At 53.6% G+C, this 27,789-nt stretch overlaps 8 protein-coding genes across 8 annotated transcripts; 5 read left to right on the forward strand and 3 right to left on the reverse strand.

The window, feature by feature from the left end:
- Positions 1-4,568: 4,568 nt before the first annotated feature.
- MRS44_003512 (uncharacterized protein) lies at positions 4,569-6,068 on the forward strand (the record flags this gene model as incomplete). The annotated part of the gene is made up of 1 exon (XM_046275393.2): positions 4,569-6,068. The coding sequence occupies one exon, from the start codon at positions 4,569-4,571 to the stop codon at positions 6,066-6,068; it is 1,500 nt and encodes a 499-aa protein (XP_046137630.1).
- Positions 6,069-6,969: 901 nt separating this feature from the next.
- On the forward strand, positions 6,970-9,032 carry MRS44_003513 (uncharacterized protein; the record flags this gene model as incomplete). The annotated part of the gene is made up of 4 exons (XM_065623234.1): positions 6,970-7,251; positions 7,308-8,512; positions 8,559-8,972; positions 9,026-9,032. The coding sequence occupies 4 exons, from the start codon at positions 6,970-6,972 to the stop codon at positions 9,030-9,032; spliced, it is 1,908 nt and encodes a 635-aa protein (XP_065479306.1).
- A 468-nt stretch (positions 9,033-9,500) lies between these two features.
- Positions 9,501-11,027, reverse strand: MRS44_003514 (uncharacterized protein; the record flags this gene model as incomplete). The annotated part of the gene is made up of 2 exons (XM_046268495.2): positions 9,501-10,715; positions 10,767-11,027. 2 exons carry the CDS (start codon positions 11,025-11,027, stop codon positions 9,501-9,503), a joined length of 1,476 nt encoding a protein of 491 aa, XP_046137632.1.
- A 2,066-nt stretch (positions 11,028-13,093) lies between these two features.
- On the forward strand, positions 13,094-13,729 carry MRS44_003515 (uncharacterized protein; the record flags this gene model as incomplete). Its single annotated transcript, XM_046268494.2, has 1 exon — positions 13,094-13,729. One exon carries the CDS (start codon positions 13,094-13,096, stop codon positions 13,727-13,729), a length of 636 nt encoding a protein of 211 aa, XP_046137633.1.
- Positions 13,730-14,798: 1,069 nt separating this feature from the next.
- MRS44_003516 (uncharacterized protein) lies at positions 14,799-16,116 on the forward strand (the record flags this gene model as incomplete). The annotated part of the gene is made up of 4 exons (XM_065623235.1): positions 14,799-14,966; positions 15,022-15,058; positions 15,107-15,174; positions 15,286-16,116. The coding sequence occupies 4 exons, from the start codon at positions 14,799-14,801 to the stop codon at positions 16,114-16,116; spliced, it is 1,104 nt and encodes a 367-aa protein (XP_065479307.1).
- Positions 16,117-17,631: 1,515 nt separating this feature from the next.
- On the forward strand, positions 17,632-21,298 carry MRS44_003517 (uncharacterized protein; the record flags this gene model as incomplete). The annotated part of the gene is made up of 2 exons (XM_046268496.2): positions 17,632-19,447; positions 19,503-21,298. The coding sequence occupies 2 exons, from the start codon at positions 17,632-17,634 to the stop codon at positions 21,296-21,298; spliced, it is 3,612 nt and encodes a 1,203-aa protein (XP_046137635.1).
- Positions 21,299-21,507: 209 nt separating this feature from the next.
- Positions 21,508-22,510, reverse strand: MRS44_003518 (uncharacterized protein; the record flags this gene model as incomplete). Its single annotated transcript, XM_065623236.1, has 6 exons — positions 21,508-21,654; positions 21,714-21,863; positions 21,934-22,037; positions 22,097-22,200; positions 22,346-22,385; positions 22,438-22,510. The coding sequence occupies 6 exons, from the start codon at positions 22,508-22,510 to the stop codon at positions 21,508-21,510; spliced, it is 618 nt and encodes a 205-aa protein (XP_065479308.1).
- Positions 22,511-26,500: 3,990 nt separating this feature from the next.
- On the reverse strand, positions 26,501-26,875 carry MRS44_003519 (uncharacterized protein; the record flags this gene model as incomplete). The annotated part of the gene is made up of 1 exon (XM_046268497.2): positions 26,501-26,875. One exon carries the CDS (start codon positions 26,873-26,875, stop codon positions 26,501-26,503), a length of 375 nt encoding a protein of 124 aa, XP_046137637.1.
- Positions 26,876-27,789: the final 914 nt, after the last annotated feature.

Here is a 27,789-nt window from a genome sequence, read left to right on the forward strand (position 1 = left end):
ATTGGATTGAGGCCAGCTCGGCGCGTCCGATACCGAGATCGAAAGATCAGTGACAACCAGACGATATTGGACCATTTCTTCTACAACGATGGCCTTGATTATAACAAATCCTTTAGAGTTGCGTTGGATGTCTTGAGGAATAATAAATATGCCTGTATGTCTTTTGACTGCCACCTTTATCGTCGATTCATCTTGACCTTAACTCTGGCGCCACCATCGGTAAAGCCATGACTGGTGGGGCCAGGTAGACGGCATGTGGCCTTTTTGCCCCGGCTTTTGCGTCAAAACACGGAGAAAAGGCCACATGAAGGTGGTGATCAGGTGTTGCTGCAGTGGATGATACTAGAGTATCTGCCGGCAGATGATGGTGCATGTCTCAGGCGAGGACCGATCAACGGGAGAATCTCGTCGTGCAAGCATCAACCACCGGCGAAACTCAGGGATTTTATATCAATACGAGACGTCTTGTGAGCCATGAGGGGGACGGTCTATGGTGCCCAAATACTTGAGTTCCCTGCATGGGACACGCAGGTTGGGTCATGGGGAAGTCCTGGGATTAGCACGCAATCCATGTCTGGGGGAACGGGATGTGGGCTCGCTATATTTCTCGATCATACCACAATAGAGTATCAGAATCAAGGGTGGGCTTCCCTTGAAGGTCATGGAGGCTAAATAAGCAACTGGTCACGGACATGTCACCCAGACCAAGAAAAAAATGGCATACTGTACGTTGGCAACGAGACCTTTGCCGGGCTATAGAGACGCAACTTAGAGTAAAAATAAATAAATAAAAATATGAAATAAATAAATTATATTCTAAAGTCTATATAAATTCTTAGATTTATAATTATAAGCCTTTTATGCTGTGATTCAGCGGATTAAGAGGCAGAGTACTTGCGAAGTGTGCCATTTTTTTCTTGGACCATTAGCATGTATGATCCGAGCTCAACATGGAGCGTTGACCGACCCAATGCCGTGCACCAACGATATCTTGTCCCTTTGACACTCGAGAGATGATCTCCAGACTTTGACTGGGGGTGGTGGATAAGGCGCTTCCACGGGTGGCGATCATGGCAGTCACTTGATGCTGTCGATCCAGATTTACCGTCGGTCGTCGTCTAAGCGCGGAGGCTAGCAGTTCACGATGGTTGCGCGCGCCAAAAAGTCGAGTTGTGCGCTTAAGCGTGAGACAAACCCTACACCAGCCAATACCTTCTCGTGGTGCTACACACTTGTGCACCTCGGTTGCAAAGACAATTGCCAAGCTGAATTCCGCAACTCGAGGTCAAGAACCGAATGCTAGTGATTACTCGGCTCCTTGCCGAAGTCGCAGCTTGAACATTTGACAAGAAAAAAAAGTCTTGGTGATCGGCCGCTTTTCCGCTAGTGCTGAGGTCAACCATGTGGTTTCTCCGCACGATGGTTGATTTGGACAGACTACGACGGCACTAATGCAAAAGTCCAGAAAGAAAAAAAGGTGTCACGATGAAACGGTCAGATCGAGCTTGGCGTTTTCCTTTCTGGCTCTTACATGGCTTGGACGACGGAGAGCTGAGAGTAGCACTCGGCTCGAGTCAGAAAGGAGAACCTGTCACATCACATGCTTCATGGCAGGACATTGACGGTGAGGGGAAGAGACTTGAAGTATTCGTAAGAGAAAGGCTGGGCTTGAATCTAAGACTGTAGACGAAATTGATCAAGCCAAGCAAGGGCTGCTAGTTCAGCTCTTGCTGACTGCATCACCGCCTCTTGTTAGCAGACGCGGCATGAACTCGAGTTAATATGCCACAGGCCTTGGCGAAATTTGTGGGCGAGGGGGTCCCCTGTCTGTTTTCTTTCGCCTCGCCTCACCCAATGTTGATCCTCCGCCATGCCATGACTTGACTTGGTCCGTGTCGGTCCGAAGTGTGGATGGCTGCAGAAGATGTGACCTGCAAGAGTCCTTTGAAAAGAATGAAGGGCAGAATATCAGGCTACAGCAGAAGCAATCTTGCGAGCATGTATGTTGGCGTGTGTTATGTGTGTACGTCAGTCTGTCGATGGCAAATGAGACAGGTCTTGCAAGATGGAGCCCAGCACGTTTGTGGACTCTTGTCCATGCAAAACAAAATCTCACCCGCATTGAACGCGTCCAGGGCTACCAACAGACAGACCGGGGTACTTTTGATGACAAACAAACCATCAGAAAATAGAGCAATCCGCTAAAAAGGAATAAAAAAAGAGGCGTCCGCCAGGACCGATCAACAGGCGGACTCCGGAGAAGGAGATCGAAGGGGGAAAAAGCTTGGTTCCTGTTAGTCCGACGCGCGTATGCTCGCGGTGGAGACGCTGGAGATTTTTGCTGAAATTAGTCAAACCGGGACATGGATGTCGTTTTACGAGTTACAAGAGGATGGACTGTACGAATACTGTGTACCTAACGCGCAGCAAAGCAAGATGCACCTACGTGGACGAGTAGGCAGAGGCCAGACCATCCAGAGGTTGGCATTGCCACAATGCCTAGAAAATGACGGGAGTGAGTGCCTGAATCGGAACATATTTTTCATTAGAGATGTGTTATGCGCGCCAACGGAGGCGCTATTATGGAGGCATAGTAAGCAAGTAAGCAGTTGCTGAGCCCAGTTCCAAAGACCTTTTTCACATGAGAAATACAACACCACAAACGTAACCTCAGGTAGCCTCGTATCGAGTGGTTCCGGTATACCGGGAAGAGTCATGGCTAGCAGGAAAAGCTAAGCAAACTTTAGTCGAGAGCCTAATTGTACGGCTTCTTCCCTGACCAAAAGGTGGATGAGGAGGACGGTACGGTCAGGATCTCGAGGCTGTCATTGGACATGGTTCCTTGTTTGATCTGGAAGGGGGCTGTGCAACGCATTTCCCTCTTTCTCCATCGTACAAGCAGACCGGACCCACCTTTGTTTTGGCAAGGGATGGATGTCGATTGTGGGCTTTTGTTACTCATCTTGGATCTCCTGGCCGTTCTCCATTCCACTCGCGCAACGCAACGCAGCGCAACGACACGTCACGGGCCTCCTTTCCTGAGACAGCCAATCGAGGACAAGATGAGAGTCATCAGAAACCCATGTGGATTCTCTGGCCATGAGAGCGCCCCTTGTTTCGCCACGGAACATTCAGCAACGAGGCGTCCGGCCGTTTGCAAAGAAAGGTAGGATCATCGATGAGGTGAAAATAAGGTGAGCCCATCGGCCAGGGGGGCCAACCAGAACTCCAGCTTTGCCTCTTCTCTTGCAAGAGCCCAACCCTATTTCCCCTGAAACCCGCATCGCATTCCTGGGGGCATCGTACACTGTATGTGTCTCCTCATCGCGATTCAATCCTTGGCTTGTCGGATCGGCCTGCGGTCTTGCCCGTTGGATGTTGTCTTGCGTGCTCTGCAATTACCCAGCCCCAATCTTAGGTGCGTCTCGGCCTGGATCATGGCGTTAGAGTGTCCAAGAACAAGAGGGTTCAGTTCTTTGACCATCAGAGGCGCCCAGACATTCAGCCAAGCCTCATGACCAAGTCTTGCTCCCTCATGCCAAGATGGGGACGCTCATGAGGTTTATTTTCTTTCTTTCCTTCTTTAGGGGCCACCGCGACAAAACAATAGCCTCTATTGGCAAAGGGGGCCGGAGGGCCCAAGTAGCGTTTCATGTCCTGCTTCTAATGTCGTAGTGGCTGGTCTCGACCTCGGCAAGCACTTACCGTAGCGCTGACAGCGGCTCTGAAAGGTGAGGTGAGTGTCCCGGTACTGAGGTGTACTCCGGAGCCGAAGTAGAGGCTGCACGCACAACGAGAGCAAAAACCGCTGCGGCCGACGGTTGGTGGTACAGACCGCGCACAGTACGGCCAAGTACCCAACACATGTACCGTTCCGCTACAGGGCCGTTAACGCTACTTCCATGCCCAGGCGGGCCCTGCCGCAGCACCGTAAACCGCTTCAGGGCTTCTCAGGAGCCTCCAGCGCAAAACGGGGGCGCCAGGTGTTGCTCGCCTGCACCAATGAGAGGTCAAACACGCCCTGGATCGTTGGGGGCCGCGCAGGGGTCCGTCCAAAGGGGGGACCCGTAGACGGTTCCTGAGTGGCGACGGTACATGGGGCATCTCCACTTGGGCTTGGCTTCCATCGGTGGTCTGGTCTCTCCAGGTTGCTCCTTCTCATTCTCTTTTCCCGACGAGCTTCATCCCGCATCGGACGACGAAGCGACCCCGTTCTTTCCTTTGCTCACTCCCCTTTGTCCCTCATTCATTAGGACCTGGAGCCCCTTCCCTTGCGCTTGCATCCTTCGTCTGATCTCCTTCTTTTTCTTCGTTCGATCAACCTTATTTCTTTTAGCTCCTGCTCTCCCTCTCGACCATCACCTCTCTTTCCTCATTTCACTTTATTACGACCTCGATTCTTTTTCCTTCTTCTCACCTCAGCGCCCAGACTTTCAGCCAAGTCTCTCTGCATTGCATTGCCTGCTGGCAGGATCACCACTTTCGCTCTCCAGTATCCGAATCACCGAAGCAGCACAGCACAGCACAGCACACTCACTCACTCGCAAACAAGCGACCCCTTCCACATCATGGGTGACTCTTACTCAGCCGGCTCTGGCGCTACGGTCGTCAACCGACCGACGATAGACACCAGCAATTTGAACAACGAGAAGCCTCAGCCCCCTAGCATCGATCCTTCACGCCTTCACAGCATGGACGCCGACCCCAAGCGTCTCCAGAGCCTTGACATTCCTCCTCTCGAGCACTCTCGCTCGCCTCCATCGCCCAACATCGCTGTCAACCCAGCTCTCTTCCGCAAGCAGACCTCACTCGATCTCGACGACTACTTTACCGGTCCTCGTGATATCCAAAAGCATTCGAAATGGCCACTCATCATGCAGATGCATGGCTCCATTCTGCCTAAGCTGATTGTACCTCTGGTGATTGTTGGTGCTTGGTCGACCGTCATCACTGTCATTTCCGAGAGGGTCCATAATTTGGGAATTGACTCAGTTCTGCTTACTGTTCTGGGTTTCCTCGTCGGTCTGAGCTTGTCGTTCCGCTCTTCGACTGCGTATGAGCGATATGCAGAGGGTCGCCGTTTCTGGGGCATGCTTACCATGGCCTCTCAGACACTTGGCCGAGTCTTCTGGATTCACGCTAAAGACCCCGAGGATCAGGACCCTCGCGAGATTACCCTCAAGAAGATTGGTGCCATGAACCTCATTGTCGCCTTCGCCGTCTCTCTCAAGCACGCTCTGCGATTCGAGCCTTACAGCGCCTACCCGGATCTTGAGCACCTCATCGGTCATCTCAACACGTTTGCCAAGGAGGCCACGGCATGTGACCCTGATGCCAACTCCATCAAGAAGAAGAACATCTTTAAGTCGACCGGAGAATACCTCGGCGTCTCTTTCGCCACGAGCAACCCTCGCAAGGCTCTTAAGAAAACCAGCCAGCCTCTTGGCAACCTTCCCCTCGAGATTCTCAGCCACCTTGCTGTCACCCTTGACAAGATGATTGCCAACGGACAGCTCGACGTCCCCATGCAGCAGACAATTGCCTACAACCACCTCACAATGATGAACGATGTTCTGGTTGGCTGCGAGCGTGTCACCAACACTCCTCTCCCGATTGCCTACACGATTGCCATCAGCCAGATCACCTTTGTCTACGTCATGCTACTCCCCTTCCAGCTCGTCAAGCCCCTCCACTGGGCCGCCATTCCTGCTACCATTGCCGCCGGCTACATCATCTTTGGTCTTCTATTTATCGGCCAGGAGATTGAGAACCCCTTTGGACACGATGTCAACGATCTGCCTCTCGAAATCTATTGCGATCAGATCGCTTCTGACTTGGATATCATTGCGTCTCATGATAAGCGCGAGCCGGATGCATTCCTTCTCAGTCACCAGAACATGCCCCTGTACCCTGTCAGTCTTGCTTCTGCCCGCACTTGGATGAAGCGCAGCGACGAGCATCTCCGAAATGCTATCAAGGACAAGCCCAAGGTCGTCTTTGAGTGGCGCAAGAAGAAGGCGACTGGCGAATCGCTCAGCAACGAGATGCGCGGCGATGACAACGTCTAAAAAGATTTCATTTATATACCCTCACTCACTCACTCATGCATGTTGGCGGATTCTCGATGAGATTGTAAAACCGCAACCACGGCGCATCAAAATTGGCAATTATTCCATGTCTCGATTCTGTTCAATAATTCGGTTCGATTTTATTGTTTGGGGGCTCCTGCGGGGGCTGGGGTTTCAGGAGCGAAAAGGGGGTCCGGCATATATCATAATGACCTGCTCATTCGAATGGTCTTGGGAGCGTATTTGGTTCGATCAGTTGCAATAAAATGTGCGATTAAGATGTATCTGGCCCAGTATTTGAGTGATGTTGGGTTCTGGCGTGCGTCCCAGTCGTGTGTATTGATGGCAGGACATTGCTGGTGAGTGACAAGGCATTGGTGCTTGATACTAGACTCGCGAGTTGTATTTTCCAGTCACTACACACTAGACGCCTCCCCATGCCTACCAATGCTCGATCTTCCCAGTCAAGCTTTACAATACTCACTCTTAATAGCTTTTCCATCATGGTGGTTGATCAACTGTGGCATGGAGGGGTAATCCTTATCCGGAGCGGAAAAACAGAAGGCCGTGCCCCGCGGGGGTGTCGCAAAACTGGCAGCGAATCGATGGCGCGCACTGCATGAGAAAGCGGCTGCCAAAACCCCAATGGCTCAAAGCCTTTTTACCCTCGAGCCCACTTGAGTCACACTGCCTGCAAGTGCAAGTGATGGTCGCGCGCCGTTTGACTCCCTCGCCCATTTTTTCTTCTTCTTCTATCCATCGAACCTTTTACTCATACGCCTGCTGTTCGCGACGACCGTCTCTGGCCTTGAACCGGTCTCTTGTTCTTTGGTCAACTCCCCGCCAGCGACGACCCCTCCTACAACACCCTTCCCTACAATACTTCAACTTTTACTCCACGATGGCGTCCGACGGCAACGCGCTCGCCGAGCAGCTTCAGAAGCTTGGCATTGACAAGGTCGAAGCGTACCCCAACTGCCACCCTGATACCAACCCCGTCGACATCTACCGCTCTCACATCACGGGCCTTCTGCAAGAGATCACGGGCGTTGACCCCAAGATCATCTACCCCGCCATCCAGTGGACTCAGACCCTCGACAAGGGAGATGCTATTCTCGCTGTCCCTGCGCTCCGGGTCAAGGGCAAGAAGCCCGGAGAGCTGGCTGAGGAGTGGGTTTCCAAGGTCAGTCGCATACTGTTGTAATTGTTTTATCTGTTGACTGACTCGATTATACGCAGTTCCCCGAGTCTCCCCTGATCGAGAAGCCTACTGCTAGCGGTCCTTTTATTTCCTTCTTCTTCAAGACCGACAAGCTCACCAGCCTGCTGCTGCCCACGATCCGAAACCGCTCTGATGCCTACGGAAAGAACCCTTACAACGGCCTCAAGGACCCCAGCGACCCCAGCGCCGGAAAGAAGCGCATGATTGTCGAGTTCTCTTCCCCCAACATTGCCAAGCCTTTCCACGCTGGCCACCTGCGAAGCACAATCATTGGTGGTTTCATCGCTTCGCTGTACGAGTACTCTGGCTGGGATGTCATCCGAATGAACTACCTCGGCGACTGGGGCAAGCAGTATGGTCTGTTGGCTCTGGCTTGGGAGAAATGGGGTGATGAGGAGGCTCTCAAGGCTGACCCCATCAACCACCTCTTCAACCTCTACGTCCGAATCAATGTGGAGATGTCCGACGAGAAGGAGGCCATTGAGGCCAAGAAGAAGGCTGGCGAGGACGTCACTGCCCTTCTGGATGCCTCGCTAGACGAGCAGGCCCGAAAGTACTTCCGACGAATGACGGATGGTGATGAGGAGGCTGTTAAGCTGTGGCGACGATTCCGAGATCTGAGCATTGTCCGCTACAAGAAGACCTACGCCCGACTCAACATTGAGTACGACGTTTACTCAGGAGAGAGCCAGGTTCCCGAGTCCGACATGGAGGAGGCCGCCAAGGTTCTCGCCGAGAAGTCGCTTACCGAGGATGCTGACGGTGCTATTCTCATCGACTTCTCCAAGCACGTCGCTGGCAAGCAGGGCAAGAGTCTCGAGAAGGTCATTCTGCGAAAGAAGGACGGCACTGCTCTGTACCTGACTCGAGACATCAGCGAGCTGCTGAACCGACAGAAGAAGTACAACTTTGACCACATCATCTACGTCGTCGCCTCGCAACAAGACCTGCACCTGAAGCAGCTGTTCAAGACGATTGAACTGATGGGCCACGACGACATTGCCAAGAAGTGCCAGCACATTAACTTTGGCATGGTACTCGGTATGAGCACTCGAAAGGGCACCGTCAAGTTCCTCGACGACATCCTCCGGGACGTCGCTGAGAAGATGCATGATGTCATGAAGAAGAACGAGAACAAGTACTCGCAGATTGAGAACCCCGAGGCTGTTGCCGATATTCTGGGTATCAGCAGTGTCATGGTCCAGGACATGTCTGGAAAGCGGTATGTAGCCCCTTTATTGTTGGCGAGTGTTTACTAACGATGTTAGAATCAACAACTACAAGTTCGACATGGATGCCATGACCTCGTTCGAGGGTGACACTGGCCCTTACCTCCAGTACGCCCACGCTCGTCTCTGCTCCATCCGCCGAAAGGCCGGCCTCACCGATGAGGAGCTGGCGACTGCCGACTTTACCCTCCTGAGCGAGAAGCACGCCACCGACCTCGTCCGTCTGCTCAGCCAGTGGCCCGATGTTGTCCAGAACACTCTCAAGACTCTCGAGCCTACCACCATCTTGACCTACCTCTTCAAGATGACTCACGTCCTCAGCTCCAGCTACGACCACCTCCGAATCGTCGGTAGCGAGAAGGAGCTTCAGAAGGCCCGTATGGCCCTCTACGACGCCGCCCGAATCGTGCTTCACAACGGCATGAGCCTGCTCGGTCTCACCCCTGTTGAGCGGTATGTACCATGAAGTGATGTCAGATGAGATACATGACGCTAACTGGAAACAGAATGTAAGGTAGACAAGACTAGAAATACAAAAAAACGGGATATAAAAAAGGCGATGACGATGGGATGTTGGCGCCGAGGTAGATCTCGATAAAGCCACAATAGATGAGAGCATGAAAAGTTATTAATATACCCATACATTAAGAAGTGGTCCTCTTGCTTGTGGTGTCGATATCGCTGATTCGCCAAATCGTATCAAGAAATGCAAGGGAATGAATCTTATGTTTATCGTATTCACCCGGATTTCCTTCACAGCCCCTTTCCAGGAAAAATCAAATAGGGGTCATCGCAACAGTACTCGACATATTCGAACAGCCTCATTCATGATGTCTTTTAGCTACCTGAGCGAGATGAGACGCTCGCATCTCTCATCAATGTACGTAAAAGTCATATATATACATGCATGTTCCAGCAGCGTTCGACGCCGACAACGTTTATACACAGTTCTTGATAAATCTCTAGAGTCTCATCATCACCTTACAGGGTAAACCTGAAGCTCGGGTGCCAGTCACCCATGTTCCTCAGGTCCTCCTCGGGCAGGCTCAGCCTGTCATCACGGTCTCCAGCGTCGCGCTTCTTGTTCTCGCGCCACATGAAGCCAAACATGAGGGTGGCGGCGAGGGTGCCCATCCACATCATGCCGAGGGCGGTGCCGTAGCCCGTCTTGTAGGTGGGGGACTCCTTGACGAGGAAGATGTTTGCGCCGATGATACCGGCGACGTTGCCGAGGGTGACCTGGAGGGCGGAGCCGAAGGAGCGCTTCCAGTGGCCCGAGAGGTTGTTTTGGAGCCAGGCGAGACAGATGGGCGTGGCGATGTAGCCGCCGGCGTTGATGAGGAAGACGGCGGTAAACTTATAGTCGCGCGACTTGCCGCCCTGCTCAAGAAGCATGGCATAGCCGATGGTTGCGATACAAGCACCAGTTAGGACGAAGCCGTAGCGGTGCTTGAGACGATCAGATCCCCAGGCAGAGAGAAGCATGACACCGGCCGAGAGCACATAGACGGGAATGGTCTGAACTTGAGCCTCCTCAGCCTTCCAGCCAAACTCGAGCAGAATGGTGGGCATGAAGAAGACGCCAGCGTAACCTGTAGTGCCAATGCCCATGTACATGAAGGCACCGAGCCAGATCTTCCAGTCCTTCAGGATTCTCTCGGTGGCGAACTTGTTGAGCGTGTCCATGCGGCACGAGTCACCAGTGTCAGCAGCGAGGCGGCGCTGGACGAGAGTCTTCTCCTCAGCGGTGAGGAAACGAGCCTGCTCGGGCCAGTCCGCGATGAGGAAGACGGCAATGATGGAGAGGAAGGCAGTAATGGCACCCTCAATGATGAAAATCCATCGCCAAGCAGACATGCCCTTGTCGCCACCGAGACGAGCAATTCCATAGGCCAGCAGTCCTCCAAAGGCACCTCCGATGAGGGTGCTGGTGAAGAAGAAGGACATGCGTTTCTGGAATTCGTGGCGCTTATAGTACATGGACGTCACGTAGATGATGCCGGGTAGAACTCCAGCCTCAAAGGCACCAAGGAGGAATCGCAGGGCAACAAGGGAACCATAGGAGTGGATAAAGCCCATGCACATATTGATGATGCCCCAGCAGAACATCAGTGCAGAGAGGTAGAGGGACGGGCGGACCTTGCGGATGAGCATATTGGATGGTACCTCGAGCAGGATATAGGGGATGAAGTAGACCTTGCATGAATGTTAGTGTCTGTGAATCTCCACGGATAGACAGAAACGTACAAAGAGAGCAATGTTGAAACGGTTGCCCGAGAGGTCAATCTCTTGTGGCAGCCCCTGAATCCTGGCATTGCTGATGTTGATTCGGTCGAGGAAGGACATCATGTAGATGATGAACAGGGTTGGGTAGATGCACAGATCCAGCTTCATCAGCAACTTCTTCTCCGCTGCGGGATCGATGGGTGCATAGTCCTCCGACTTGGGCGTGCTGGGAGGATGCGACTCATCGGCCACAGTGGGTGTCTTTTCCTCAATGACTGACATGTCGAATCTGGCGGAGGGGAGACAAGCTCAGAGAAAAGGCAGGGCGGGAGGGAACAAGAGAGTATTAGGGTAATAGTGAGGCGAAGGAGCAGCAGAGACTCCAGGCAGATTGGGCCGTGATGCGTCAAACCAGGACGGGGGTGGGCAAAGATCAACTAGGCTCCGATAATCTGATCGGCCGAGATGATCAGATATATTAATCTGCAATGAGACTCAGAGGGGTGGTCTTGTTTTGAAGAGATGAAGCTCCTTGAGAGAAAAGAAAAAAGAAGGGGAGAAACGGACTTGTGAGACAATATATGCATCTCGGACAAGCCAACAGGTCGCAGCTGTGTTCCTCACAGTCTCCAGGGGCATGCTACGCGATGCGAGGTTCGAGCAAACAGACCCCGGCTGTGACTCCAAGAATATCCATTCTCACCTGTGGTATAGGACGGGGTCCTCAGGTTGCGTCCTGCCGGTAGCTGATGGCACGTTTTGCAGGTGCATGTTTCCCGCAGGTCGAGCATGTATGTCGACTCTGCATATTCCCCCTCCTCGCTTGGCTCTCACTTACAGGCAGCTCCCTCGTAGAGGTCGGGATGAGCACCGTCTGCGGCAAGCTCTAGATCGAATCAGGAAATAGAAACTGTTCAAGGGCCTCTTCTCTCCTCGTGGTTGACCGTCGATAGTGCCTCCCGAGTGGACTGTCGTTGTGGGGATAGGATCATCGCCTGGCAAGGCAAGACGGATAAAACACCCATGGCTTGGCTAGATGACTGGGGGATGGCTCCCCGATGGTCCAACGAGAGCCGGTCTTCGGCGTGTCGACGGGATGACTTTCTCAGGGGTACCCCGGCCGAGCTCTAGATCCATGCTAAAGCCGCTCCCGCAACGGGTCCCGCGACGAGATGGGTTCGGGAGGGGGGCAGCAGAGATCCGACCCGGCTCACCAACTTACGAGTCCATGCGTCGGAGGCTGAAGGACATGATTGCGCCTTTCGGTGGATCGTGAGTCCCCATGAAAGAAAGTGGTGATAGTGAGCTCGCACGTCGAACGATGTCGTCTAAGCCCTGGCACGCAGATGGAAGCACCTGTGCTCCCTTGTGCTGGCCCTCGGGGCGTGTGCTGGACAAAGCATCATCTAGATGCCCTACCACGTGGCCACAGACTGGATATTTTTGATGCCAATTTCATGGGGATCCAATGCATAAGAAGATGGACCAACACAAAGTGCTGAGCCACTTGCAATCCCGACTGTTGACGGCATGTCAGGTTGAGGCTCCATCATCCCTGCTTGCCTCTAAGGTGGGTGTCGAGATCCCAAAGTTCTTGGACCCGACGGTAAATGTCTCGTCAAGGCAGCACAAGAAAGAAGCAAACAGAGCTCATAAGCGACTCGTCTGTTTCAAGAGACGGTTACCGCGCAGAGTAGCATCCATAGTCAGCCGCGCATGGTCTTCAAAGAGAGTCGTTGGAGTTGATCCCCCGGCATCGTGTGATGGATCAGAGGGACCCTTGCTCGGCCGAAACTTGACCCACCATGTGCCGGACGCCAAAGTGCCAATGTTGCGAGTGCCGTCTTAGCGGCCGTTGTCCCGCCCCTTGGCCGCCAGTCCAGAGACACCTTGGCCATGCTCGACAGGCCCATCCCGGTAGTGGATATCATTATGGCAACATCAACCAACAGAGAGTTGCATTGGAAAGCCCCAAGAGGCTTAGAGCCTGGTCCAGGGACAACACCACATCCAGGCTCGCAAACGAAGGAACTCGTAATAGAAACCCCAATCGAAGCCCCATCCAAACACAGCCCAAGGGCCTTCCCCCCGAGACTCAGGCGCGATGGCCGCCATGGGGGACAAGATGAGCTCTCCACAAACTCCCTTTAGAAATGATCACCGATGGTCCCCATAGCGGGCCGAGCAAGATGGAGTTTTGTTGCCCTAAACTCGACGCTAGATACGCGGCAAGTCGTCTTTGTGTTTGAACATAGTGTCTCTGTGGCAGACTATAACTTCTCTCGGCTCGCAACTCCTCGCAGGTCTCATCCGTGACCGCATTGTCGGGACTCTGCCAGCCCTTCGGCATGGGTCAGGGGCACGTTCTGCAAGAGAACCAACACAAGGCGAAATTGGTGGTCAGACTGTTGGTCAAGCACCTTTCCAGCTCTCGAGATGCCGGCGGATTCCTTCACGATGACTTGGTCCATGCTGTCCCAGGCCTCCCTGGTCCTCTTGCAGTCGAGGTTACATGCGCAGAACACCATACTTTGACCATGTCACGTTCTCGTGTACGTAAATCTCGACCGCCGCACCGCAACGAAGTGATCACCCCTTTCCAGGCGGGGTATAAGCGTTTCGTCTGTGCTGGATCGACTCGCGACTGCGAGACATCTGGCGTGACTATCTTTGTGGTCGATGAGAGCTTCTCTTGTGGAAAGAATGAGTGTAGATCCGGAACGAGCAGTATCGCCATGCTCGGCACGAGCCATTATCGGATGCTGGTTGTTCAAGGCTGCCTGTTATCAACCTGGGATTGTGAGCCATGGAGTTGGTATTGCGAGAACCAACACGAACCCAATGATTCGGAAGAGATTCCAGCTGTTGGTAACCCCTTGGAAAACTATCTCATTCTGGCTGTCGGCAGCTCAGGGCTGCAAGGGCCGACTCTCTATATGACACCACTCCCAACCTCTTACGGTTCTCGACACACAGCACCCTAGCTTGCAGTATCTGAGTGTGTTCAACCGGAAGAACCCTGGTGAGGTGCCTGTGTTTGGGCATAGTCATTAACTATGCCTCCTGGCTTCCTTGACGACCCCTCATGGAGTATCTGACTCTTCTTTTCTGAGTCTTGCCCATGGCTATGGTGCGATTCGTGAACTGCTTGCCTGGTTGACCGTGTGGCTTCGGGTCAGTGTCTCAGGACACGCACCTCAGGTTCGAGGATGAGTGAGAACTTTGTGTGTGACAGCGGGATGCATAATCCTTTGTGGTTGATCCACCTCCTATGCAAGAAGGGATCATCACGGAATAATGTGTGCCAGAATTCGCCGATGCAGGAACATCCACATCTCCCATAAGCAAAAAGTAAGCTCTCTTCGACCAACAGGCGGATTCCAAAGCGTCGAGATTCATCTCCGAAGGGGCTCCGGACCCGAAGACCTCTACCATCGCCTATTATTACTTCTGGTCCGTGGGGCCAACTCCTCAACACCATGCCCCGGTCTTCTGTTGGCCCTCGCGGGATGGACCACTCTCGAGCTGCGTGTTTTCAGAAACAGCCCCTGGCGTATTCACCCGCCTCATCATTTTCCGTAGCCAGTGGTATCCTTGGACTGATGGCTGCTATTGCATGGCCAAGAGGAAGCATGGATGTGCCCAGGCCTCCTGCGTCTGGTCCTCATGTTAACGTCGTAGAGGAACTGTCGATAGACGAAGGGGTGTGCACGAATTCACCCGCACAACGGCTTTGTCCGGCGCAACGGATCACAGTCCGCCCCATGTTGGACATTGTTCGGTCAGTAGTGGCGAGAGATGTTTTCTCGGGCCTATATCACCCAAACATCGTGTCGCCGCGCCCAGGCCGGGGAGGTCAACAATCACCCAATGCTTCTCCTTCCCAGCCCGTCGTGCTGGATCCTTAAACAGGGAGTAGGTTTGTCTGATCCCTTTCTCCTGGGAGGTTCCTGTCGCCATATATCTTTGACGCCCCAACGAGCTCAACCTGAGACTGGCCCTAGACGACTTTTCGACGTTTGAGACCCGTATGGCATCGACCAATACTGCAACATGGCGAACGACACTCCAGACCCAAGCTTGAGCAATGCGCATATGCTCTACATTCCCATCGCGATCTTTGGTGTGCTGTGTCCGTTATTGGTGGGTATACGTATCTGGTCCCGGCGAAGGAAGGGAGGACATCTCGGCGCTGATGACTACACCATCATTGGTTCTCTGGTAAGTTCCTTGTGGTGCGAGATGTGGTGCAGAGGCTAACTTCAACTTCTGCTAGATCTTTTCCCTGGCGTCAAGTGGACTTGAGATTGCATGTGAGTCTGCCAACTGGCAACTCTGAGTATCTTGCTGACGCTGTCCAGCATGCCATTATGGATTCGGGCGACACTCTAAGACCCTCTCGAACGAGAACAAGATCGAAGCCCTCAAGGTTTGTCACAGACATCCCCTCAAGAGATGATACGCTAACCGAAGGGTTATCATGCTCAAGTTCTTTTTCGTTTGCCAAGTGTCGTACAAGGCATGCATCAACTTGACAAAGTGCTCGATTGTTCTCTTGTACCTTCGAATCTTTGGCAAGGTCCGCTGGTTCAAATGGCTCTGTTGGGGTTTGGTGGCAATCGTCGCCATGTACGCCGTCTCTTCGGTCATTGCCACCATTTTCCAGTGCACACCAGTTCGTCGGGCATACAACAAAAGCGTTCCGGGAACCTGCATCGACAACGGCAAGTTCTGGTATGCCAACGCCGGCTTCTCCATCGCGACCGATCTGATCATCCTCTTCATGCCCATGGCGTCTGTGTATCAGCTACAGATCCAACAGATTCAGAAAATCGCCCTGGTCATTGTCTTTGCGCTTGGTGGCTTTGTCGTCATCACCTCCTGCCTACGAGTCACCACCATCGACATCGCTGCAACAACGACCGATGTCACATTTGACGTTTCTTCCACCATGTGGACTGTCATCGAGATGAATGTCGCTATCGTCTGTGCTTGTCTTCCGATGATTCGACCAATAATCGTCAAGGTGTTCCCCAAGCTCATGCCCAGGAGCAGCAGCAACAACCAAAAGTACGGAACTCCGAGCTACGGGACCAAGTCATATGCGCACAGTCAAGCGCGAGACAAGAACGAATGGATCCAGATCGACGCAGGCCGAAACGGGATCCCCATGACTTCGATTCGGAAGGCTGGTTCGACAGGAAGCGAGGAGAGCATACTCGGTCCTCAGGTCGAGGCCGGCACAAACCTTGGGCCACCGGGAGCACCATGGCCGATAGAGGAGAATGGCCAGCTGTCGATCCAGAAGACGGTGCAATATAGCGTAGAATATTCGAAAGGACAGCAGCAACAGCAGAAGGGCGAGAAGTAGTGGTGGGCTAATAGCAGGCCTCTCAGGGGTTGTTCCGAAGGGTTTGGTAACGATGAAGCTTCACGATTTATTTTGTAATAGCAACGTTTTCCGTAGGAAAAAAAAGCACTTTTCGTCAATGTCTTGTGTGTGCCGGGCTGTGATGACTGTGTGAAGGGTGCGATGCAACCCAGTGTCGCTAGGGCGTCAAAACTGGGCCTTGATCACAGTTGTTTCGACGTTAACGGCATCGTAAAAAGTCCGTCTCAGGCCACAGTCCATGAGAGTGAACTGGACATTGAGAAATGGGTGTTTATTCCATTCTGGAGATATCCCGGGAGATGGTGCTCTTCTCGGTTTCGGGAGTTGAATCCATCAAGGGTCGTCGTCAGTCGAACCCTGTAGTTTCAAGCTTCAGGGCTTGTAAGCCTTCCAGACAGGCGTGGTGCTCGTGAAAGGCCAAGAAAGGACGTCGAAAATGGATCCTCGTCTGGGGACCCCAGTATGTAGGATCGTCTTGTGTTCTCGCCTCTTCTCGCCAGGAGGCGGATCAACCTGGTCAAGAGGAGCCCCCACGAAACCGAACGGCGCAAAGCGGGCCGTCTCGTCCGCCTATCCCAGACGGGGGAAGTTGGCCGTGAGCTGTCGCAAGCTGTCCGCGTCAACGATGAATTGTCATTCCTTCAAGTCACGGTCTGGAGCAGAGTGAGGACGACGTTGACAACTGGCTGCTGAATATTCATCTCATAGTGCGACTTGTGGGTCGAGATGGAGCCCCTCCAAGGCATCCAGCAATTGATAGGGGTCTAGAAGGGCCATGTGGTTAATCGAGCAGCCATTGGCGTGTCTCTCAAAGAATGGCTAGAATGGTACGCATGCGAAACCGAGGAAGATGACGAAGCTATTGGTGGAGCATGAATTCTCTGAGGGTCGAGAAGCATGCCAACGAATCGACAAGGGGGAGGATTGATGTTGAAACCTCACAGGCAGCCGTATTCCCACATCCCGAGCACGTGTTTGACCATGTGCTTTCCCCGTGACTTCAGCATTGAATGTGGTCATGTGACACTGAACCATTGCCACTCAATGGAGATCCAAGCAGATTCCAACGACCAGCCAATGACAGCGCAGCTGATCAGGCAGCAGTCAAACCCATGGAAATGGGCCGCGAATAGGCCGCGCTCAAGATCCGCTTCGCAGGCAACGAGATAAGAGCTTCTCTCAACAAAAATCACTTGAATCGATGCCCTGCCGCTGTCGCTGCACTTCCTTCCTGCCATTCTTCGTTTCAATTGAATTGCATTGCATCGTCCTTGCATGTGACCTTTCTTCCGCTGCGCGCCAAGCATGTTTTATGCCGATGCGTGGCTAGCTTCGACCCCCTAGAGCTGAGCCTCACTAAATTGCGACGAGGCCCCGCATCATATCACTCGCCGTCGTCAAATATCACTACAAAACTACGCTCAATAATCACCATTATCGACTTTTGCATCTTAAGAATCCGAAATAAATTGAACGCCGTACGCTATTTCACAGATGGAGTCGTTTCTTCCGCTTGGCGGCTTCCAGCTGCCGTTCCAAAAGCGCCTCAGCAGACTCTACAATGACACAAAGAAATCAAGCGACTTTGTCAAGGAACCTGTCCAAAATGAGGAGGACCCTGAGATCAAGGCATTGCACCGAAAGCTCCGGATCCAGAAAGACAGGCTGGTCACATGGGGGCTGGAATGGTCAGATCCGACTCAATCAGCTGAGATTGATGAGTCTCTATCCAAGGCTGGCTTGAGTGAGGTCGTGGGAAGCATCATGTCGACTATTAAGGATATCCTGGCAGAGGCCGAACCCCTCTGGCTCAGCTCAAAACGCATCATTCAAGGGCCTCAGACCTCACAAGACTCGAAGCCACCGCTGGTTCAATGGGACAAGAACCGCTTCGAGGATCTGGTTAACGACCTCACCACATCAATCGACACTTTATACGACCTCTCTCGAACTCGAGCTTCTGGTGGAACCCCAAGACGATCATCCAAGGCCCCCTTCAAGTCTCCTCAGCCAGCCGAGGACTTCCGCCCATTCGAGTCCACGCGCATGCAAACTCCGCAGCAGATTGACCCCCTCACCCTAACACACCTGCGGCCCAGAAAGGGCAACGAAGCAGCTGTACCTCGAGAGGTTGTCTTCATGAGCAAAACAGCTTATGCGGAGCTCACCCACGGAACCACACGCCAACCGTGGGCTCCCCTGCTTCTCGAGTATGCCACTTTCGACTCTATATATGCCTCGACAGGCATCATGCCGCCAATGGCTCGCTTCGAAAGGCTGTCGGCTGGGTTGCAGCAGGACTCACAGCGATCACCGGGAACATGGACCGGATTGCCTCGTCTCTTGGGATACTTTGAAGACCTCGAGAACTCAAGGCTCGGCCTTGTTTACAGATTCCCCCCTTCCTTCAATGCGGTTTCGTTCGAGAGGCTCACCAAGAACCCACTCTACAACCTGCCCACTCTGGGAGACTTGCTCTCTGTCCCCGGATCGGAACCCAAACTTGAAGCCAAGTTCAGGATGGCTCAAAACCTCGTCAACACTGTCTTTGACTTGCACGCCCGTGGCATTACGCATGGCAACATTGTGGCAAGCAATGTCTCGTTCTGCGATGCTGTGACCACGGAACCCAATGCTGTCAACGGCGAAGTTGATGTTCGACGTCCTCTGCTCTCTTCGTTTGACCTTTTCCCCGATGATGCCCCCCTAACCTCATCCCCACTATCACGGCATCCTCTAGACCCCCGCACTGCACCCACATCCCCTCTGTCCAAGTACACAGACCAAAGGATTCTTGACCTTTACTCTCTTGCCATGCTGCTTCTTTCGATTGGCTTGTGGTCAAGACTGGAGGAACTTGCTCCTGAGTTTTCACCCAGTATCCCCGTGTCAATCTTGGACCAGCTGGCGGTGAGATGCGGTAGTCTCTACATGAAGGCTGTTCAAGCATGCTGGAATGCAGTCGACGACGAGCTTGCTGGCCGGTATACTGGCGAGCATTTAATGTCAATGGTACAGGTCAGGGCAAGTCGATTTTTGGAGGCGTGCTGCATCCTAGATGGTGTCAGTGGCCTGGAAGAGAGGCTTGACCAAGAATTGAGCCAAACCGAGGCCAGTGCCTCCAATACCGGGTTCTCTGCCGACCATCCTCTCATGGGGGACACTTCTTCCAAGGGCGGCAAGGACGCCAAGGACTCGAAAGGGTTGATGGCCCCATCAAGGGTCAGCGAGAAACAAGCGCCGCTATCGACACCCGTCGCCAAGGCTGGGAAGAGCTCTGAGAAGTTTGAAGCAGATGCGGACATTGACGGTACGTCCTGTGTCCTACCTGTACACATACATGCAGGATACTAACCTTGACTCAGACACCCTTGATAAGCCCTCAGCCAAATCGGAAGCCAAGCTTCGACTCTACCCCCATGTCCCGCTCGCACCTGAGATTGTGGAGAGATGGAACAAGATTCTGATGCCTCAGATTAATCACGCCCTTCGCCATTTTTATCGCAAACACCCCGAGTCGGTTGAGATTTCGCTCGAATCTGTTGGGCCGAGCCCACACAAGACCCAACCAACAGTACTCGTTGTCTGCACTTCTGTTGGCAAGGTCCGCGCGATCCTCAAGAAGAGGATCGGCGACCTGTTTGATGAGACAACTGGCTTCGCATTGAAGGTCTGTCGCGGCCATGTGATGAGATCTCGCCGGGAGCCATACTCAATCCTCCGGTCGATGGCCCGGAGGAGTGCCAAGGGCGCCGGCTTAGATGCGGAAGACGCCGACGCCATCAACCCGGAATACCAGGAACGACCAGGGAATGGCGCAAGCATTGGGGCTTGGATTGGAGATCGTCATTTACCCCCTGTCAGCCTGGGAGGTCTTGTGATAGTGGACGACAAGCCCTATGGCATGACAGTCCACCATATGCTTGATGACCCGGACCGTGATTTTGGGGCCAACGACACCACAAGGTGCAGCGCTTTGCCTGACTTAGACTGGTACGACCAGTCTGGAGACGAGACTTCCGCGGACGACGGTGATGGCTACGAGCTTTCCGATACAGAGTCAGAAGCTTATTCGGAGTCTGATATCACGAGCGATTACGATGATGACGAAGATGAGGAGGATGATGAGTATAACGAGCCTGGTGACATTCCTGGGATTGAGCCTGGGTGTGGTGATGGGTACATTGTTACACAGCCTGCCTTTGATGACGTGGAAGAGGGTTTCTACCCCGACCCCGACACTCAAGATGAAGACCATCTCGACACATTTAGTGTAGGAGAAGTCTACGCTTCGAGTGGCATCCGCAGGAAGGAGGCCAACGGGCTGGTCCACGAAGTAGACTGGGCACTCTTCGAGTTCGCCCATGAGAGACTGCCCGAAGACAACAATATCCCTCGCGCGCAGAGCAACTCGTCCCTGCAGAACCTGGGCCGAAATTACAAAGACGGTGCGGCCCTGCTGCGGCCGACCACCGTCGCGCCCTCCACGTCCCTCCCCGGCATGGAGGTGCAGTGCATGGCCCGGACAAGTGGCCTGCAGACCGGCAAGATCCTCCCTGCCCTCACTAGCGTCAAGATCTACGGTCGTGTCTCCCCGAGCCACACGTACCAAGTCACCAGCGTCGAGGGTCCGGAGGATGAGACGCACAAGAGGGGTGTGCCTCTTGGCATTCCAGGCGACAGCGGCGCTTGGATTGTTGATCGCAGGCACGGCCAGCTCTGTGGGCATGTCTTGGCTTGGAGTCAACGTAAGAGAGTTGCCTACATTTGCCCCATGGACGTCTTGCTTCTCGATATTGCAGAGACTCTGGACGCTCACGAGGTGAAGCTCCCCGGAGGCGAAGCCGTGGTGAGTCTCGGGGGTGTGCATGGTTATGCCTCAAGGGATCAGCAAATGTCACAACCAGGTGACGACGACTTGGAAGATTTGGTCGAAGAGGAGACCGAGGAGCAAGACCTCCCTCCACGACTTGTCACCTCAGTAAGCACGGCAAGGGATGTCTCTGGGTCGCGGAAGGGAGGCATCTCGAGCTGCACCGTCAGCGAACGGGGATCGTCCAGCCCCATCAGGCTGGAAACATCCTCCGAGCTGGGGAGCCTCTCGAACCGTCTCGACGAAATGAGCATGAGCGGCAGCTTTGGGATCGGCGTTGGTGGTTGATAGATGGCGGCGGGTCTTGCCGCCTCGGTACTTGTCTAGTGCGTTTTGGATTGCTTTGAAAGCGAGATGTAATAACTTCAATACCCTTGTGCGCAAAACCTGGTTGGAAATAAGGAGAGTTAAGTAGTCAGTCCAAGATTGGTTTTGGTAGTAAACTTGAGCCCGGACGAAATCGAACCGTATACAGCATCATGCCTTTGGCTTGCGCGTTACATGAAATCATCCTCCCAGTCCTCGCCGCGGTCCTGGTTGCTCGAACCCGCCATGTTCTCATCAGTGAAGAGGTCATCGTAGGCGTGATCCTTCTGCCACTTCTTCTCCTTCCACTCCTGGGCCTGGCGCGCCTCCTCCTTTCTCTGCCGAGACAAGTCAGCCATGGGTAAGCTCCGGGGTGCGCTGTAGAGGTCCTCCTCACCCTCTGCTGCTGGGCGGCCTGGTCCTGCCGACGCAGCTCCTTGAGACGGTCGTCCTTTTCCTGCTTGAAGTCGGGCTTCTGCTCCACCTTTGTCTTGTTCAGGCGGTTGACGATGGGGTTCTCGCGCTGCGGGACGAGCACCCTCTTGACCTGTGCAGGATGTGAGTCTGTGGACAGGGGGAGGGGTGGTGGTGATGCAGGGTTCAGTCGAGACACGCACTTTGCGTTGATCCTTGAAGCCGACCTGGCCGACAGCCATGCTGCCGTCCTTTTTGAGGTTGGACCAGGGCGTGTAGATGACGGTGATGTTGTCCTTCTTGTTTCCTGATTTGCCCGTCAGAAATCGTGGACTAGCAGCATCTCCAGGGGTTGGGTCCCTGTACCCTCGATCGAGTTCGCCTTGGTCAACTGGGCGAGATCCATGACCAGCTCCTCTGGCAGCGCATCCCATTGCTGGCCCTCCTTCATGCGGAGGTAGATATGGGCGCTTGAAAGCTTATCCACGTGGAACTGGGGAGCAAGAAAACCCGGAAATCGTCAGCCCTCTCTGCCCTTCCCATACAGTTGACCATGCGACCTCACCCTGTTCTCCCGGTCAGCTGTCGCCGAGTTTCCCAGACGAGAATCCTCACCAGACATCTTCATCCCAGCCAAACTTGATCAGGTCCTCATCTAACACGGTTCAGCTGACGAGACAGGGCTCAGAGGTGCGGGGGAGGCATACTCTCAAACTTGTCCTTGCCGACGTAGATGAAGCCCGGCGGGTCAACGACGCTGGACGTAAAGTAGTACACCATCCTCAGGTACGAATCCTCTACCAAAGAAACGAGGGGGTGTGAGATCTCAGGGGGTACGAGTCTGACTCTGACGTTGAAATTTCCTCTGGAGATATCTCGTGAGAGCGGAGGGGAGGGGAGAAATTTCCTGCTTTGGTGTGGGTACCTTGGCACTAACAATAAGGCCCGAGCACCCCGCTATAACCCCCCCTACAGGGCGCCCGGCTCAGCCCTATGCGATGTCGTCAGAGTACCTCCCAGCTCCGGCAATAAATGCCGGGGATGCTGAAACACGTGATATCGCGATCATCTCGTGAAACGTCCAACGTCAGTTGATGGGATGAACCATGTAAGAAGACGTTGTTACGAGCTTCCAGTTGATAGGGAAGTAAACGAGTATCTCGTTATTCTCCAGTTCATGTGCTGCACGCTATGAAAGCACGCCCTGGTGAGGGCAAGCCTTCGTGGGCATGTCCGCGGACCGACGGTTCCGAGTCGTTTTTTTAAGTCGCGTCCGACGGTTCAAGTTCGATTCGGCTCCTTCGGAGTATGAAACACGGCTCTAGTGCCAGCCGAGCCTTGCAAGACTCTCCGGATTAGGGGACACGGGTCGTCCGTTCAAAACCAGACCCGGAGGTCACATGAACAGGTTTCTCCGAGTTACATCGTTTCGGATTGTCAACAGGCCAGAAGTTGGCGAATCAAGACTTTGGTATTATAAATGAGAACCTCGTGGTTTCGACTGAATTTAGCGTACAGTTAGTGGGTTGCTGATCCTGGCTCCGTCGTGCGGTCTAAAAACTTGGTGCAGTTTTGATTGTCAACCAAGTTTTTGGAGTTGTCGTCGTCGTCAACAAGCAGAAAAAAAGAGGGTGTTCCAACGTCTGCCAAGGACTCTGCCTGCGCAGTTTCCGCCTCTGGGCTGTGTTCCAGCCAACAGGGCAGTTTTCAGACAAGGCCCCTTTGTGGTGGGCGGAGAGAGAAACAGGGCTGGGAACGAGGCGTGGATGTAGCGTCAAGCCAGGTTTCGCAGAGCCTCTAGACCGCTTGCTCAGAGAAAGTGGGTTCCCGTGTCTTGGGCGAGCTCGAAATGACACACCCTTGAGAATGGCTTCATTTGTGCATTAATCTCATGTGGGCTTTTCGGCGATCAACATGAATACAGTAAACTCTGGCCGACGACACCACACATGCGCACGCGCTGACGCACACACACACACTGTTGAGACAGGTTTGTTTGTTGCTGCAATCTCCTGCAATACTATACTAGTGTCTTCCCTTCTTCACGCCAGTCAGCTATGACTTGTCCCTAGTGTTCCAGATCTCCTGGGGCATGTCTGCGTGTCGTGATCGGGGGGATCTGAGTCGTCAGATCCTCAGCTAGGCTTTCTCTCTTTGTACAACATAGGCTGCGCACATTGCAAGAATGCACTTTTCTTGCGACTTGTTTCATACGCTAAAGGTGCACTTTCGGAGTGATGTCTCCGAAGATAGGATATCTCAAGTTTCCTCTTTACTCACTCCGGCTTCTTGCTCATCCGGCGCCTTCAACACTTGGCATCCCGTCTTTGAAGGAATACTGGTCTCCACCGAGATCGATCGTCGCTGCCCCCCACCCACTCTAGATTTCGAGCCCCAGGTTTCGGTAGTCACATTGAACTTGGGTTGCCATGTGTGTACCATGGTTCAAGGAGGCAACAACGGAGACTCCGCCCGCTTGGCGTGGTCAGAAGATGCCAGAGAGATATGATAGAGCTCTGAAAGTGAAGTTACGTAAACAGGGATCTTGCAAGTACTCCGAAAATTTTCGGGGCTTCTGCTGGCGGTGCTTAGTTTGAGCTGAGGTTCTGTATCGCGGGTTGTCTAAACCGGCATCAAAGCACGCGAGGTGTTGTGTCTAGTGCAACGTGACATCTGATTTGATAAAGTGCAAGCTTCGCAAGGCTGCCTGAATTGGGAATTTTTGTTTCTAACTAGCTGCTTGGTCGAAATCAACTATTGTTTGATACTAGTAGATCGCGGTGACTGAGCGTTCAATTAGAGGTCTAGATGGCGTCTAGAAAGCTCCATTGGCCAGGTATTTTGCCCCATGTATTTGACCAACTCGCAAAATAGTTTGATAGAGCTAAAGAAAAGTCTAGATAAAGCTATACCTAACTTGTAAGTTTACGAGTTACGGGAAAGCAATGTTCGCTCAAGCGCAAGCCGTGGCCCGGCCCACGCCTCGACTGGCTTGCGCGCGGACGCTAGAGGAGCAAAGACCAGATGAAGGCCCCGAGGCAATGAATGGCGCTTCGGGAAGAAGCTATCCGGAACAAAAGTAACGTTGGGTCCAGAGCAAAAGCCTTGCCATTGGACTAGCTAACGCGGTGGCGGCCGAAAGAGCCCAGACCAGGGTCCCGTAGATAACCACCAACAGGCATGCCCGCGACCCTGCGTGATATAGCTCACGATGCGGGAGACCGGGGGCCGCCCGGGGGGGTCCAGTCCAGTGGGGAGACAGAGGGGCAGCAGTACACACCCCCGGCTCTCGACGATGGAGGCTTGTGAGGCTTTGACAGGACACACGCACGCACCGAGGGGCTTGGGCGGGCTCCGCTCGACGCCAGACGCTGCTGTCAGATCAATCAATGGACGAAGCAACCTGTCAGCTGCCGGGGGAGGCTTGCAGATGTGCAGAAGCCATGTCTTGGGCATGTCTCAGAATCGCACGCTCGCTCCCGGACGAATCGGCGGGTCTCTTACGGGATTGGGAACGGGACCATCAGAGAACCTATTGTAGAAGTGAGTTTCTTTGTTTCGTCGTGAGTTTCTTGTCATTCACTTGCACAGTCATTCCCTCACGATGAGTGGCTGTCAACTCGTCATCCACACGCCAAGACAAGAAATGTCTTCAGCCAACACCCCGGGTTACCACATACAGTACATACACTTCTGCCTGGGGCTTGTGCGACCTGGAAGCCGTTTTCATCTTAGTTTCTCTCTTTTTCCATTTCATTGCCCCTTTTGCCAAGCAATTCACCGACTGATCCCGTAACCTAATCAGGACGTTTTGCCCCTCGGGCCCTCTTCCAGCCCTTGACGAGATCTCTCCCCTCTGCTATAGCCATGGCTATAGCCTCATGATGCCATCCATGGGGCACAGATCCCCATCCGCATCGAGTTTAGGCTTTTAAACATGCCGGGTGGCGTCATAAGGGTCCCCGGCTCAGGCAAGCTTCAAGGAACCGTCACCGGTCCTGCTGCACGTATGAGCAGCGGTGCGCCCCCCTGTCTGTTCATCACTGGCCTACAGATTGGCCAGTCGGGCCCCTTGGCATCGAGGCCCGGTTATGCGGAATTATTTGCGTTTTCTATTTCCCTTAGCCGAGTCCCACGGTGCCATCCAGCGCCTAACGGGAACAGGAGAACTTCTCCGGGCTTGAGGGCCGTAAAGGGCGGGTTTATGATTTTTTCGACCTCTGATGCGTGATTATTATGGCCAAGAGGCGAGTGTCTGCGCCTGGAGCGGTTGCTGAGACTGAAAGATTTGCTCAAAACGGCACTTGAAGATGCCTTGTCCTTTGCCCTACTGTAAATCCAAGAATGATATGGTGCCCGAGGTTTCCCACCTCCATAACCTGACAGCAAAACCCTCAAGTTTCCCTTTCCATGCGCCGCCGCTAGAAATAGAATACCAGTCTACCCCGAGACCTTTTCCCCGTCCCAAAAATCCTCGTGTATCCTCATGTATCCTCGACTTCTCGCCTCTGTATCAGCGAGAGGGTGTGGCCGGTGTCAAAGCACATTGCATCATCTTCTCGGGCAGTTCCCGCTGCATGGTATGATGATGCCAGTGCTGCTGCTGCTGCTGCGCCAGAGTGGAGAGAGCAGCAAGAGGTTTTGAACGCCGATAGCCTGCAGGCGGCTGTATCACACAATACTCCAAGTGGCTGCCGCAGGTATCAGTTAGGCTATCAATCTTTTTGAATCTTGCCAGGCTCTCCCACTTACAAGGACACCCCGAGAGACTCAGCCTTCGGTAACGACGATCTGATTGCTGTTGACCTCGGTGCTAAGTGTAGCCGCGTTGTAGTCATGCCCGGGTGCCTTGTAGACGTCCACCCTGATATAGTATGTCCCCGCATAGGCGATATAGAGGTCGGTGAAGTGGAAGGAAAGGTCAGTCCCCGACCTGCCGCCGGCCTCGACACCTGTGACAGTGGTGTTGCCGAAGAGGGCCCCTTCGACCATGACCCCGTCGCTCCCCATCAGGATGGCCATGGCGAAGTAGCTCGAGCTTGAAGACCTCGACTTAGACGTGAACCGGGCAACCAGGGGCGGGTACAGTATCGTCGAAGTTGCGGTCCACGGGGGAGGTTGCGATGTGATGCTGAGGTTCGGCATGCCGTGAGACTTGATGATGCGCTGCTGCTGCTGCTGTTCGGATCAGGAGTGATAGACATCGCACTGACATGCCGTATCAACAACAGTCGTCGGCTACGAGCATATTCGGGTGAGAAGGGTCGATATATACCCCATCGAGGTGCGCGAGCCGTCCACACGGTTTGCTCCCGAGCAAGAGAGATACCCGCCGACCGGGAGGAGAGGTGCCTTTACAGATGGATTGACTTGAAGATGGTCCAACTGGACGAACGATTCGCCCAAACCCCCGACCAGAGCCGGCTTCTCACCTGTCAGGGATAGGGGAACGGCCAGGAAGCGCGGAGGAACGAGACGAACGGGACGATATGCACCGGGGGGTACCTGTTCAGCAGGATCGGAAGAAGCCACGAGGCTAAGATCTGCCCAAGGGTCTGGGGAGGGGGGGTTTTCGGGTGGGAAAGAAAGACAAGACTTGGTTCGGCAGTCAAAGTAGAAAAAGAAAAGAAAAGGACGAAAAAAGTCTCTAGAGCCAACGGCTGAGGGGTGGCCCGGCAGGCAGCGAGACAGAGAGATGCTGTAACGGGCGTTGACAGCCTCGCTTGGTGGAAGCTTGCAGCGGGAAATGTAACAACGGTCAAGGACAGCCGAGGACAGGCGACGAGTCGGGAGACAAAGCGAGGCTCAGGGCTCACCAAGTGTGGATGTGTAAAGTGCGATTCGATTGCCAGAGAGAGGAGGAGGAAGAGGGAGAAAGAGAGAAACAGAAAGGGACAAGACCCTTGCTGAAATCACAAGTCGATCCCTGCAACCCTAGGGAATCCCTGTGACTATCAGAGAGAGATGCATAACGCTGTCTGTCTGTCTGTACCTAGGATACGTAGCATTCAGAAGAAGGTCGGCGACCATTGAAGCCATTGAGAAAGAGCCTCTCAAAC

The sequence above is a fragment of the Fusarium solani genome, assembly GCF_023522795.1.
Source record: "Fusarium solani strain SB1 chromosome Unknown bctg00000001, whole genome shotgun sequence".
Taxonomy (NCBI): Eukaryota; Fungi; Ascomycota; class Sordariomycetes; order Hypocreales; family Nectriaceae; genus Fusarium; species Fusarium solani.